The sequence below is a fragment of the Salmo trutta genome, chromosome 37 (assembly GCF_901001165.1).
Source record: "Salmo trutta chromosome 37, fSalTru1.1, whole genome shotgun sequence".
In the NCBI taxonomy this organism is placed as follows: Eukaryota; Metazoa; Chordata; class Actinopteri; order Salmoniformes; family Salmonidae; genus Salmo; species Salmo trutta.
This window is the reverse complement of record NC_042993.1, coordinates 3,747,332-3,762,557: the sequence shown is the minus strand read 5'-3', so window position 1 is coordinate 3,762,557 and position 15,226 is coordinate 3,747,332. Positions and strand designations below refer to the sequence as shown.

Here is a 15,226-nt window from a genome sequence, read left to right as displayed (position 1 = left end):
AGTGACATGTTTAAAGATGTGTCCCTCATCAGTGACATGTTAAAGATGTGTCCCTAATCAGTGACACATTTAAAGATGTGTCCCTCATCAGTGACACTTTGAAAGATGTGTCCCTCATCAGTGACACATTTAAAGATGTGTCCCTCATCAGTGACACTTTGAAAGATGTGTCCCTCATCAGTGACACATTTAAAGATGTGTCCCTCATCAGTGACACTTTTCAAGATGTGTTCCTCATCAGAGACATGTTTAAAGATGTGTCCCTCATCAGTGACACTTTTAAAGATGTGTCCCTCATAAGTGACATGTTAAAGATGTGTCCCTAATCAGTGACATGTTAAAGATGTGTCCCGCATAAGTGACATGTTTAAAGATGTGTTCCTCATCAGAGACATGTTTAAAGATGTGTCCCTCATCAGTGACACTTTAAAAGATGTGTCCCTCATAAGTGACATGTTAAAGATGTGTCCCTAATCAGTGACATGTTAAAGATGTGTCCCTAATCAGTGACACATTTAAAGATGTGTCCCTCATAAGTGACATGTTTAAAGATGTGTTCCTCATCAGTGACATGTTAAAGATGTGTCCCTCATCAGTGACATGTTAAAGATGTGTCCCTCATCAGTGACACTTTTAAAGATGTGTTCCTCATCAGAGACATGTTTAAAGATGTGTTCCTCATCAGAGACATGTTTAAAGATGTGTTCCTCATCAGTGACACTTTTAAAGATGTAACCCTAATCAGTGACATGTTTAAACATGTGTCCCTCATCAGTGACACTGGATATTAGGTAATGAATTCATGTTGAGATGTTATGCCAATGGACAGAACACATAGAAGGACATGTCAGCTGATGATGTAGCAAGAAAAGGAAGCCATGTCTGTTGTACACTTTTTTTCGCTATTTTCACTTACTCAATTAATTTATAAAATGTAATTTTGCAATTGAAATGTGGCCATATTTTGCAATGTAGAAATGTTGCCATGGAAAGCAGTATATTATTTCCTATGTTGACGACATTTTCTTGGCAACTAGGACCATTTGGTAGTATATCTGATTATTGTTCAGAAAGAAAATGTTTTCTCCCCTGAAGCAGTTGATTAGGACGGTGAAAGTAATACTGTGTCGAGCTGCCCGCATGGTCCTGTGAGATATGTAAAGCGGAGGGAAAATCCTGCTACTGCGTGTCTATGTAATAGTAGCATAGGCATTCTGTCAGGTCCACCTGGCTGCAGTATTCTCCCGTCCGTCCACTTCCTCCTCCCAACTTTATTGCCTCTAGCACTTCCTGTTAATCAACCATGGCGCTGACTGTTGGCTACTTTTCCGCTGTCAATTTCACAGAATAAATATTATGAATAAATAAGAAAGATGAAGGTTGACTGAAACATTGTGTAACTTGACAAATTCTACATTTGTGATATTACCTTTCAACAGCCGTCTCGTGTTGCCCTAACCTCACGTTAGTGCCACCCTAGTCAGATCAGTCAAGGCAGTGCTTTCTCATACCGTAGAACACTGAGAGATGAAGACAATAGTCCAGAACTGTGCTGTTGTGTTATTTGAGAACGAGAGGTGTGAAACAGTTGACATGAAATCAATAGGCTTCTGTGTAGATGGTGAAGTGGAGGAGAAGGATTGAAGAGAGAGGGAGAAGAAAGCAGAGAGTAGGAAAAAGCGAAAGAGAGAGAGAGAGAAAGCGAGAGAGAGAAGAAAAGAGCTACCAGTGAAGAACAAACACCATTGTAAATACAACCTATATTTATGTTTATTTATTTTCCCTTTTGCACTTTAACTATTTGCACATGATTACAACACTGTATATATACTGCTCAAAAAAATAAAGGGAACACTTAAACAACACATCCTAGGTCTGAATGAAAGAAATAATCTTATTAAATACTTTTTTCTTTACATAGTTGAATGTCCTGACAACAAAATCACACAAAAATAATCAATGGAAATCCAATTTATCAACCCATGGAGGTCTGGATTTGGAGTCACACTCAAAATTAAAGTGGAAAACCACACTACAGGCTGATCCAACTTTGATGTAATGTCCTTAAAACAAGTCAAAATGATGCTCAGTAGTGTGTGTGGCCTCCACGTGCCTGTATGACCTCCCTACAACGCCAGGGCATGTTCCTGATGAGGTGGCGGATGGTCTCCTGAGGGATCTCCTCCCAGACCTGGACTAAAGCATCCGCCAACTCCTGGACAGTCTGTGGTGCAACGTGGCGTTGGTGGATGGAGCGAGACATGATGTCCCAGATGTGCTCAATTGGATTCAGGTCTGGGGAACGGGCGGGCCAGTCCATAGCATCATTGCCTTCCTCTTGCAGGAACTGCTGACACACTCCGCCACATGAGGTCTAGCATTGTCTTGCATTAGGAGGAACCCAGGGCCAACCGCACCAGCATATGGTCTCACAAGGGGTCTGAGGATCTCATCTCGGTACCTAATGGCAGTCAGGCTACCTCTGGCGAGCACATGGAGGTCTGTGCGGCCCCCCAAAGAAATGCCACCCCACACCATGACTGACCCACCACCAAACCGGTCATGCTGGAGGAAGTTGCAGACAGCAGTACGTTCTCCACGGCGTCTCCAGACTCTGTCACGTCTGTCACGTGCTCAGTGTGAACCTGCTTTCATCTGTGAAGAGCACAGGGCGCCAGTGGCGAATTTGCCAATCTTGGTGTTCTCTGGCAAATGCCAAACGTTCTGCACGGTGTTGGGCTGTAAGCACAACCCCCACCTGTGGACGTCGGGCCCTCATACCACCCTCATGGAGTCTGTTTCTGACCGTTTGAGCAGACACATGCACATTTGTGGCCTGCTGGAGGTCATTTTGCAGGGCTCTGGCAGTGCTTCTCCTGCTCCTCCTTGCACAAAGGCGGAGGTAGCGGTCCTGCTGCTGGGTTGTTGCCCTCCTACGGCCTCCTCCACGTCTCCTGATGTACTGGCCTGTCTCCTGGTAGCGCCTCCATGCTCTGGACACTACGCTGACAGACACAGCAAACCTTCTTGCCACAGCTCGCATTGATGTGCCATCCTGGATGAGCTGGACTACCTGAGCCACTTGTGTGGGTTGTAGACTCCGTCTCATTCTACCACTAGAGTGAAAGCACCGCCAGCATTCAAAAGTGACCAAAACATCAGCCAGGAAGCATAGGAACTGAGAAGTGGTCTGTGGTCCCCACCTGTAGAACCACTCCTTTATTGGGGGATGTCTTGCTAATTGCCTATAATTTCCATCTGTTGTCTATTCCATTTGCACAACAGCATGTGAAATTTATTGTCAATCAGTGTTGCTTCCTAAGTGGACAGTTTGATTTCACAGAAGTGTGATTGACTTGGAGTTACATTGTGTTGTTTAAGTGTTCCCTTTATTTTTTTGAGCAGTGTATATACCATATGACATTTGAAATGTCTTTATTCTTTTGGAACTTTTGTGAGTGTAATGTTTACTGTTCATTTTTTTATTTCACTTTTCTTTATTATCTATTTCACTTGCTTTGGCAATGTAAACCTATTTTTCCCATGCCAATAAAGCCCCTTAAATTGAGAGAGAGAGAGAGAGAGAGAGAGAGAGAGAGAGAGAGAGAGAGCTCATAAAGTAGTGGACCCTGCCATCCGGCCTTCAGTGACTCTCTATCACATGTATTTGTTTTCATCATCATACAGACCAAGTTTCTTTTCATCTTCCCAGTGAAAAGCCCCAGTCCAGCCCAGACACTGAGAGAGTCTAACTCTATCTCTGAGATTTCTATAGAGCAGAGGGGGGAGTAGAGCAGAGCAGGAGGCCCTCTCACCGCCTACATAGAGCAGAGGGGGAGTAGAGCAGAGTAGCAGGCCCTCCCACCGCCTATAAAGGACAGCCATACGGAGACACTCAGACAGAAATCAGACGTGTATCTGTGTAGAGGCAGAGGGAGGCTAACATCACACTGAGGGGAACTCAGAGAAAACAGACACTCACAATATAACAGCCAGCCAGGAGTGAAGGAGGGGTCCACCGTGAGAGAGACAGACAGAGAAAGAGAGAGAGGTGAGAGAGTGAGACAGAGAAAGACAGAGAAAGAGGAAGAGAGAAGGGGAGAGAGAGAGAGAGAAAGAGAGAGAGAGAGAGAGAGAGAGAGGAGAGAGAGGTGAGAGAGATAGGTGAGAGAAGCCGAGAAAGAGAGAGATATCAAAGAGTGATTTAATCTGAGTGTCTTGATCTCTTTTGTCCTCATGTCCAAGGATTAAGTAGAGGATCTACAGTACTGGGGGGATCTGGTCTTTCTACAGGTCTCTATATGAGAGAGGAGTCTCCCACCTGTCTTGTAGATCTGGACTGATGTCTTTTACGATGGTGCGTACGGCTCCCCCAAGCTGCTTCCTCTTCTCCGACATCAGCATGATGTCAGAGGACGAGGAGGAGGAGAACGGCGGCAGCGAGAGCTCGGGCTCCGACTCCCAGAAGTCCTCCTTCCGTCTCAACGGGGGCTCCAACGGGTTTCAGATCAAGGTGGGAAGCAGGAAGAGGAAGTTATGCGGAGTTGCCGGCAGGCTGGCGGGGCCCCCGATGGTGGCAGGAGCCCCGGTGGTGGAGGTGCGGCAGCGGAACGTGGCAAACGCTCGAGAGAGGGACCGCACCAACAGCGTGAACACGGCCTTCACTGCTCTGAGGACCCTCATCCCCACCGAGCCAGCCGACAGGAAGCTGTCCAAGATCGAGACTCTGCGGCTGGCGTCCAGCTACATCTCCCACCTGGGTAATGTGCTGCTGGTGGGCGAGGCGTGTGGGGATGGGCAGCCGTGCCACTCCTCCACACCCCCATTCCACCACCACACCCTCCACAGTCTCAGCCCCTCGCCCGGCCGGGGCTCAGAGAAACAGCCCAAACACATCTGTACTTTCTGCCTCAGCAAGCAGAGGAAAATGGTGAGTGCCACTGGAGGGGCAGAGCTACTGTATGACTGACAGGAGAGTGGTATGGTCTGGATGCTAAGGGTCAAGGGTCTTATTGGTTGAAATCCTCCCAGAGAAAAATAACTCAACTAGGCGTTCATGGAGTCCCTTTAAGTGGCCTTTCAACTTCCAAACACAAACTATTTTAGAGCTAGGTCTGGGTTCTTATTTCAGGTAAATCTGTCATTGAGAAAATGAGCATTTCATAACTGTGGGCTGAGTCTTGTGGCCAAACTCCTCATGGCTAAAAGGCTGGGTTTTGGCCCCACGTTATTTGGATAGCCCCCTATAGATAGTCTATATTGGTTCAAACTGTCACCAAACTATCATTAGTTTGATCACAAGAATATGATAAATTAATTAGGTAGGTTACGGAAAAAAGTTAGGGAAACACTTGGATATATTCACCCTCTTCAATGTTGCCTTTTTGTTCAAATCAGTGTAATACTGTAGTTAAAACTATTAATAAGGAGCCAATTTCATCCTAACCTGACCGTTGCCCATCTAAACTAATCCATGTGGGAATGGTTGACATGGCAGACTCCCCGCAGTGTGAAATCTACACCTCTGTTCCCTACCACTGGTGGAGTCGATGGGATCAGTCAGAGCAGAAACACTGAAGTACAATCTCATCTCTCATTACTTTAGACCTGCATAATATATTCCATTTAGCAGGCGCTTTTTTCCAAAGTGACTTACAGTAGTGCGTACATACATTTTCTTATGGGTTGCTCCAGTAGGAATCAAACCCACAGTCCTGACATTACAAGCACCGTGCTCTACCAAGTGAGCCACGCAGGACCTGCAGCAGCCCCAGGATGATTGTCCTAGATGAGGACTGATTGTTGACGTCAAGAGAAAACAGTAACGATACATTTCTTCAGATGACCACATGGGCTCTCGGACTAAGCCGTTGGTTTGAACCTTTTGAACTGAACAAGATCATTACTGCAGGTGGAAAGTGAGCGGTAGAAAAGTGTGTATCATCAAAGTATAAATGAGCTAACCCGTAAGAATTCATCCATGTAGTACTCACAAATTTGCCTGACGACTCATCCTGAATTTAGTTACGCTGCTCTGTCGATAACTGCATACGTTCATCTTGGAGCAGAAACGATAGTAAGCGTGGTGTTTGGCCGGAGCAATGTGAATGAGTAGTCAGGCAAGTCACAAATTCCCTGGGCAAAATAACTACTACAAGCATACAGTCAGCCAAAATAGTCAAATCTGGAGATAGTATTTAAACTGTCTTGAGGACTGCTGGAGACATGTGAATCTCAGTGCTGGGTGAATGATGTAGATGTGCATCATGTCTTAATCTGAGGCTGTTCTCTTCCTCATTCGTTCTGCTGTTAACCACCTTGCCGTTACAACTCTGAGTCCATGTCTCAAATGCAACCCAATTCCCAGTGGTGGAAAAGTACCCAATTGTGATACTTGAGTAAAGGTATAGATACCTTAATAGAAAGTCACCCAGTAAAATACTACCTGAGTAAAAATCTAACATTATTTGGTTCTAAATATACTTAAGTATCAAAAGTAAAAGTAGAAATATAAATTATTTCAAATTCCTTCTTTTAAGCAAAACAGATGGCACCATTTTCTTGTTTTTAAAATGTATGGATAGCCAACGGCACACTCCAATACTCTTTGTAAGACATTATTTACAAAAGATGCATTTGTGTTTAGTGAGTCCGCCAGATCAGAGGCAGTAGGGATGACCAGGGATGTTCTCTTTATAAGTGCGTGAATTGGACCATTTTCCTGTCCTGATAAGCATTCAAAATGTAACGAGTATTTTTGGGTGTCAGGTAAAATGTACGGAGTAAAAAGTACATTATTTTCTTTAGGAATGTAGTGAAGTAAAAGTAAAAGTACAGATACTCCCAAAAATGACTTAAGTAGTACTTTAAATGATTTGTACTTAAGTACTTTACATGACTGCCTATGGTCAACAGTAGTGTATTATATAGGGAACAGGATGCCAGAGTCCATAGAGCTCTGGTCAACAGTAGTGCATTATATAGGGAACAGGATGCCAGAGTCCATAGAGCTCTGGTCAACAGTAGTGCATTATATAGGGAACAGGGTGCCAGAGTTCATAGAGCTCTGGTCAACAGTAGTGTATTATATAGGGAACAGGATGCCAGAGTCCATAGTGCTCTGGTCAACAGTAGTGCATTATATAGGGAACAGGGTGCCAGAGTCCATAGTGCTCTGGTCAACAGTAGTGCATTATATAGAGAACAGGGTGCCAGAGTCCATAGAGCTCTGGTCAACAGTAGTGTATTATATAGGGAACAGGATGCCAGAGTACATAGTGCTCTGGTCAACAGTAGTGCATTATATAGGGAACAGGGTGCCAGAGTCCATAGAGCTCTGGTCAACAGTAGTGCATTATATAGGGAACAGGGTGCCAGAGTCCATAGTGCTCTGGTCAACAGTAGTGCATTATATAGGGAACAGGGTGCCAGAGTCCATAGTGCTCTGGTGAACAGTAGTGCATTACATAGAGAACAGGGTGCCAGAGTCCATAGAGCTCTGGTCAACAGTAGTGTATTATATAGGGAACAGGGTGCCAGAGTCCATAGTGCTCTGGTCAACAGTAGTGCATTATATAGGGAACAGGGTGCCAGAGTCCATAGTGTTCTGGTCAACAGTAGTGCACTATATAGAGAACAGGGTGCCAGAGTCCATAGAGCTCTGGTCAACAGTAGTGCATTATATAGGGAACAGGGTGCCAGAGTCCATAGTGCTCTGGTCAACAGTAGTGCATTATATAGGGAACAGGGTGCCAGAGTCCATAGTGCTCTGGTGAACAGTAGTGCATTATATAGAGAACAGGGTGCCAGAGTCCATAGAGCTCTGGTCAACAGTAGTGTATTATATAGGGAACAGGGTGCCAGAGTCCATAGAGCTCTGGTCAACAGTAGTGCATTATATAGGGAACAGGGTGCCAGAGTCCATAGAGCTCTGGTCAACAGTAGTGTATTATATAGGGAACAGGATGCCAGAGTCCATAGAGCTCTGGTCAACAGTAGTGCATTATATAGGGAACAGGATGCCAGAGTCCATAGAGCTCTGGTCAACAGTAGTGCATTATATAGGGAACAGGATGCCAGAGTCCATAGTGCTCTGATCAACAGTAGTGCATTATATAGGGAACAGGGTGCCAGAGTCCATAGTGCTCTGGTCAACAGTAGTGCATTATATAGGGAACAGGGTGCCAGAGTCCATAGTGCTCTGGTCAACAGTAGTGCATTATATAGGGAACAGGGTGCCAGAGTCCATAGTGCTCTGGTCAACAGTAGTGCATTATATAGAGAACAGGGTGCCAGAGTCCATAGAGCTCTGGTCAACAGTAGTGTATTATATAGGGAACAGGGTGCCAGAGTCCATAGTGCTCTGGTCAACAGTAGTGCATTATATAGAGAACAGGGTGCCAGAGTCCATAGTGCTCTGGTCAACAGTAGTGCATTATATAGGGAACAGGGTGCCAGAGTCCATAGTGCTCTGGTCAACAGTAGTGCATTATATAGAGAACAGGGTGCCAGAGTCCATAGTGCTCTGGTCAACAGTAGTGCATTATATAGGGAACAGGGTGCCAGAGTCCATAGAGCTCTGGTCAACGGTAGTGCATTATATAGGGAACAGGGTGCCAGAGTCCATAGAGCTCTGGTCAACAGTAGTGCATTATATAGAGAACAGGGTGCCAGAGTCCATAGAGCTCTGGTCAACAGTAGTGTATTATATAGGGAACAGGGTGCCAGAGTCCATAGATTTCTGGTCAACAGTTGTGCATTATATAGAGAACAGGGTGCCAGAGTCCATAGTGCTCTGGTCAACAGTAGTGCATCATATAGGGAACAGGGTGCCAGAGTCCATAGTGCTCTGGTCAACAGTAGTGCATTATATAGGGAACAGGGTGCCAGAGTTCATAGAGCTCTGGTCAACAGTAGTGCATTATATAGGGAACAGGGTGCCAGAGTCCATAGAGCTCTGGTCAACAGCAGTGCATTATATAGAGAACAGGGTGCCAGAGTCCATAGAGCTCTGGTCAACAGTAGTGCATTATATAGAGAACAGGGTGCCAGAGTCCATAGAGCTTCTGGTCAACAGTAGTGCATTATATAGAGAACAGGGTGCCAGAGTCCATAGAGCTCTGGTCAACAGTAGTGCATTATATAGGGAACAGGGTGCCAGAGTCCATAGAGCTCTGGTCAACAGTAGTGCATTATATAGAGAACAGGGTGCCAGAGTCCATAGAGCTCTGGTCAACAGTAGTGCATTATATAGAGAACAGGGTGCCAGAGTCCATAGAGCTCTGGTCAACAGTAGTGCATTATATAGAGAACAGGGTGCCATTTAACAGAAACTGTAGGCATGATGTTTTTTTGTCCATGCACAGCATATTCATTCATCGTTGAACCCAATGGGAGGGATTGTGATAGTATCATTCAAAAATAACTAGAATGTATGAATGTATAGAATGTATGCATTAGATTTGCAACATAGAATTAATATACAATGTTTGACTAAGGCAGCTAAACATCAGAAAGAGGATGACAATGCAAAAATACTCTTCACTATCAGGAAGGAATCATATTTACATAATGCATGAAGAAATATTTCAGATTTATAATGCTGTGAATGGTTTTAATTCAAAGCTCAGTGACTATAAACATTTTACAACAGTATAATTGGTCATTGGATTTGGACTTTTGGAAACATAGACATATGAAAACATATTCTGACCATATATCACAATAATGAATCCAGAATAAATGTATCCTGGAAGTAATTGGACATTGTTAGAATCATACAGAATAAACCAGCTAATGAGATAATTGCCCTTTAAATGATTGATCCAGTGCTGAAGCCTGCATTCATTCTGCTGCTGGTATTTGAACCAGATTGAGCTAGCTCTTTTAGCTCTTTGATGTGATGTTTAAAGCAAAACTGGTCTCCATAACTGCTCTCACTCCTTTCTCCCATTAAGGCAGTCCCAAATGGCACCCCATTTCCTTTAAAGTGCTTTACTTTGGACCAGGATTCATAGGACTCTGGTCAAAAGTAGTACACTACATAGGGAATAGGGTGCCATTTGGGATGCAAACCCAGTGCTCATTACTCCCAGAAAAACACCCCTCAGCCGCCACTCGTTTCTTTGTTTCTAAAGAAGAAGAAAATAATGAAATGAAGCATATGTGAGCTATACAGTATGAAATACGAGTGCAGTTTTGTCTTTTCAACACATTTCAAGACCTGCAGAGTGGGCTGATGAGCTATCGTAGACTGTAGAGAGAGAACACTGTATGTATAAAGTAAAAATCCTTGTCTCTTCAAGGTTTTCACCAATGTTGTTACCCTCATCTGAGGCAGAAAATGTATGAAAATAAAGTCATACATGCTTAAGCTATAGCTATGACTTACTGTGTAGGAGACTTCATGCCTCAACCATATCATGCCTATCGAGTGTACTTTATCAAACTTCATACTAAACTCTCTATTCCATTTGGCAAATGTGCATTTGTCTTGGACAGAGCATAGCCAGCATTTATGAATACCGTATATTCTAGCTGTAGATTTATAGAATTAGAAAGTGGAAAAACACAGTAAATCTATAGTCTCCATATCAAGGTTAGAATGCCAGGGATCTTGGCTCCATTAGATCTGGTGATGATGCTTGGCAGTGAACACTCCCATTACAAACCAGGCTTCCCCTAAGGGTCCAAAATATTACAGCAGCATTGGTCCAACCCAGTACCTTTAGTTAAATGGATACTGGATATTGACTATTAAACTAAATGCAAACTCATAAGAAGCGCTGGTAACATTTTATAAAAACGTTTATGAGTAAGCCATTATAAATAATTATTCATTTTTACCAATATTGAAATACTTATTTATGAATAGTTAATTCAATCGTTAAATAATCATCCTTATTCATGAAAGTTATGATAAAGTGTTACCAATCGAAAACACTTGAAGTGAATGTTTTGTGTTCAGAGGAAGCTTGTGGTTGACTGTTGCGTTCCCTCTCTGCTGTGAGCAGTACTAATAGTATGTACTCTAAATGGAACCCTTTTCCCATAGTGCACTACTTCTGACCAGAGCCCTATGGGTCCTCGCACCATAAAGTAAATAGGGTACCATTTGTGACGCAGTATAGAGTTGAGTGCTGTGCAGTGCTGCTGCTCCTGCGACTGTATTCCCATCATGCCTTGTATTGCATTCCAATGATCTTCACTGGGTATTTTATCATGGACAGACATACGGAAGTAGTTAAAGACTAATCCAACAGGAGTCAGTCCTAAATTGCACATGAAATAAATGAGTGTATTTAAATGAATCATTATATTAATGTAATTAGATTATCAGCAACAGGATTGTTGTAAAGATTAATTAAATTGAATAGAGATAAAACATGTAGATGTATGACACTGAGCATGATGAATTTGTTTGTGTCACGGTTGTCGTCGGTGAAGGAGGACCAAAACGCAGCAGGTACGTGTATGCTCATTTTGATGATTTATTAACTCTAAAAAATGAATACAAAAATAACAAACACGAGAAACGAACGACAACAAACAGTCTGGCAAAGCCTAAGCTCAACACAGAACAATCACCCACGAATCACAAACACACCCCAATATATGGGACTCTCAATCAAAGGCAGATAGACAACACCTGCCTTCAACTAAGAGTCCCAACCCCAATCAACACAACATAGAAACACACTCACCAGACTACACATAGAAATACATAAACATAGACTATAAACCACAACCCCGGAAATACTACATCAAACACCCTTTAACCAAACACACCACCCTGAACCACATAAAACAAATACCCTCTGTCACGTCCTGACCAAACTACAATACTAATTAACCCTTATACTGGCCAGGACGTGACAGTTTGAATGAATTTTTCCAACTAGAAAGTCATGTTGTAGTAGTGCCGTCCTATTCAGGACAATGACCAGGTGTAATCATTTATTTTATTTATTTGACAGAATAGCCAGGACACAACTATTTCGTTAAGTGAAAAAGAAAGCGTGGAAAATCCATGCTTAGTAAATCAATATTTTAGATAGGCTACTGTTTCAACAAAAAAAGGGAAATGTGTATAGTTGATAAGCCTCCTTGAAGGGCGTATTTAATAACTAATGCAGATGAAACCTGCTTAACCTTAACATAACAATAATATTTATTCAACAAATTATGTCCACATCGAAAGAAAACAGAAATAGATTACAGGAATTTAGCAGATGCTCTTATCCAGAGCGACTAACAGTAGTGAGTGCATACATTTTCATTCTGGACCCCCGTGGGATTTGAACCCACAACCCTGGTGTTGCAAGCACTATGCTCTACCAACTGAGTTACACAGAACCATGTATAAATCACCCCCAGGAACATTTATTCTGAACAGAAATATAAGCGCAACATGTAAAGTGTTGGTTCCATGTTTCATGAGCTGAAATAAAAGATCACAGCCCAGGACCTCCACATCCGGCTTCTTCACATGCGGGATCGTCTGAGACCAGCCTCCGGACAGCTAAGAATTTCTGCACAAGCTGTCAGAAACTGTCTCAGGGAAGCTCATCTGCATGTTCATCGTTCTCACCAGGGTCTTGACCTGACTGCAGTTCGGCATCGCAACCGACTTCGGTGGGCAAATACTCACCTTTGATGGCCACTGGAACGCTGGAGAAGTGTGCTCTTCATGGATGAATCCCAGTTTGAACTGTACCGGGACAGCCATCACCTCATGACAGCCATCACCTCATGTTTCAGCATGATAATGCATGGCCCCATGTCGCAAGGATCTGTACACAATTCCTGGAAGCTGAACATGTCCCAGTTCTTCTATGGCCTGCATACTCACCATACATGTCACCCATTGAGCATGTTTGAGATGCTCTGGATCAATGTGTACGAAAACATGTTCCAGTTCCCACTAATATCCAGCAACTTCGCACAACCATTGAAGAGGAGCGGGAAAACATTCCACAGGCCACAATCAACAGCCTGATCAACTCTATGCAAAGGAGTTGTGTCACGCTGCATGAGGCAAATGGTGGTCACACCAGATACTGACTGGTTTTCTGATCCATGCACCAACCTTTTTTTAAACGGTATCTGTGATCAACAGATGCATATCTGTATTCCCAGTCATGTGAAATCCCTAGATTATGTCCTAATGAATTTATTTAAATTGTCAAATTTCCTTATATGAACTGTAATCGTGGAAATTGTTGGATGTTGCGTTTAGATTTTTGTTCAGTGTATTAACATTCTGTCAGTACCCATAAGATTTCCCCAAAAGCATCAGTAAGAAAACTGACCAGAGCTTGTTTTGAAATCTGATTAGACTCCATTTGACTCCAGGAGCATGTTTTGATTAGGAGCTCCAGTTCCAGCTTAGCTCACATACGGTACGGCCGAGCTCTGACTCAAGAAACAACGCCATTCCAATAACTTACAACCTCCTCACCAAAGCGAATGGACGTAATGCAAGCCAGGTGTGTCACAAAACACAGAGAGGTGAGAAGGGAAATGAGGCTCTGCTTGCTGTTCCCTGGGCTGGCTTCCTGGCCAGACAACCTGGACCCCAAGGAAGTAACCACAGGAGAAAATCAAGGGTGCTCTGTTTTGATAGAACAGACAAATGCTAAACATCCCATTCTGATTCAAACCCTTTATTTTTCACTCTGTAGGCCTAGATTACAATGATGTCATTGTGACTGCAGACTGAAAAATAAGGTGAAATGGAGAGCTGGGCTACATCAGTTCATGCATCTAATGTGCGTCCCAATGGCACCCTATTCCCTATATAGTGCACTGCTTTTGACCAGAGTCCTATGGACCATAGTCAAAAATAGTGCACTATAAAGGGGATAGGGAGTCATCTTCAGCATGGGTGAAAACCAGGAGGTCTGATGATGTTTTCTCTCTTCCAGAACAAAGACAGAGACAGAAATACAACTGTAAGAAGATAACGCCTGAAGGACAGAAACATCCAGAGGATAAATATCCAACGCTTTTGTGAAGGATCAGTTCAATTAGCCTATTCTTCAAATGAAAGTTGTATTTACAGTTGTGTACTTAATAAGAATATAATATTTGTATATATATTGTGCTTTCAATATATATATATATATATATATATATAATATAATATAATATTTGTATATATATTGTGCTTTCAATATATATATATATATATATATATATATATATATATATATTCATATATATATATATATATATATATATATATATATATATATATATATTGAAAGCACAATGGTTTATTTAAGACCATGGAGGATTTGATATGTCTGTTAAGGGATGATGTGGCAGCAAAAAGTCCATGTAACATGGGATGATATATAGACTCATGACCATTTAGTTAATATCTATCCTTAAACTACTGGACATTATAATGAACAGGCAGAGGAGGACAGCTCTCTCAACGGCTGCAGCCCAAATGGCACTCTATTCCCTATATTGTGCACTACTTGCGCTCTGGAAACACAAATGACTCGTTACTGAACCTTCCACAGACTTCAGAGCACCCAAATATGACATAACGCAACTCTAGAACCCTCCCTGGACTGTATGCTCTTCACGCTCATCAATACGTGCTGGATTTTCGTGTTATTGATGTTAAACATATTGTGCTATTACGCTCATGGATCTGAAGTGTACTGGCTGAATCATGGGAGAAAGGCAATCCTTTAGGAAGAATCAGCAGAAGTTCAGTACCATGCAAACCCCGACATCCCCCACCCTTTCATCAATTACCAATCAGATGGATTGATAAAGCTCTTTTTTTTACGTCAACAGTTGTTACAGATCGCTTTCAGAAGCACAAGCAGAAGCACAGCCCTCAGCCTCAGACAGTGGTGATGGTGACTGGCAGAGCAGAGGATCAGATCCTAGATTACATCTGCAGGTAGAGCTCTGGAAGTCTGCCTGTCCATCCCCTGACTGTCCTCTCGTTTACCTTTGGAATTCCATGTGCTCCCGCCGTCTCTCCTCCTCTTCTCCTGCGTTCTTCCTTCTTTTTCCCAGGAGCGCTACTGACTCACAGGCTCTGTTCTGATGGCTTTACAATGTGTGCAGGGTTCACTCAGATTGCCCTCTGTCCTGCATCTTTGCTGCTTCCTTTTCTATCCGCCATCCGTGGCCCCTGTTTGAAGAAGAAAATGGGTCCACTTTATTGTGCTATATACATGGATGTCCAACTGCTCCTTGT

General features: G+C 43.0%; 1 protein-coding gene across 1 annotated transcript; it reads left to right on the top strand.

Annotated features, from left to right (window-relative positions):
- The first annotated feature begins 3,889 nt into the window (after positions 1 to 3,889).
- LOC115177304 (basic helix-loop-helix transcription factor scleraxis-like) lies at positions 3,890 to 14,073 on the top strand. Its single transcript, XM_029737952.1, has 2 exons — positions 3,890 to 4,930; positions 13,926 to 14,073. Exons 1-2 carry the CDS (start codon positions 4,343 to 4,345, stop codon positions 13,962 to 13,964), a joined length of 627 nt encoding a protein of 208 aa, XP_029593812.1. The 5' UTR covers positions 3,890 to 4,342; the 3' UTR covers positions 13,965 to 14,073.
- Positions 14,074 to 15,226: the final 1,153 nt, after the last annotated feature.

Excerpts from the sequence above, each read along its gene's own strand:
- LOC115177304 (XM_029737952.1), top strand. The coding sequence starts at position 4,343 with ATGTCTTTTACGATGGTGCGTACGGCTCCCCCAAGCTGCTTCCTCTTC. Across the intron at positions 4,931-13,925 it reads TCAGCAAGCAGAGGAAAATG|AACAAAGACAGAGACAGAAA; the intron begins GTGAGTGCCACT and ends TCTCTCTTCCAG.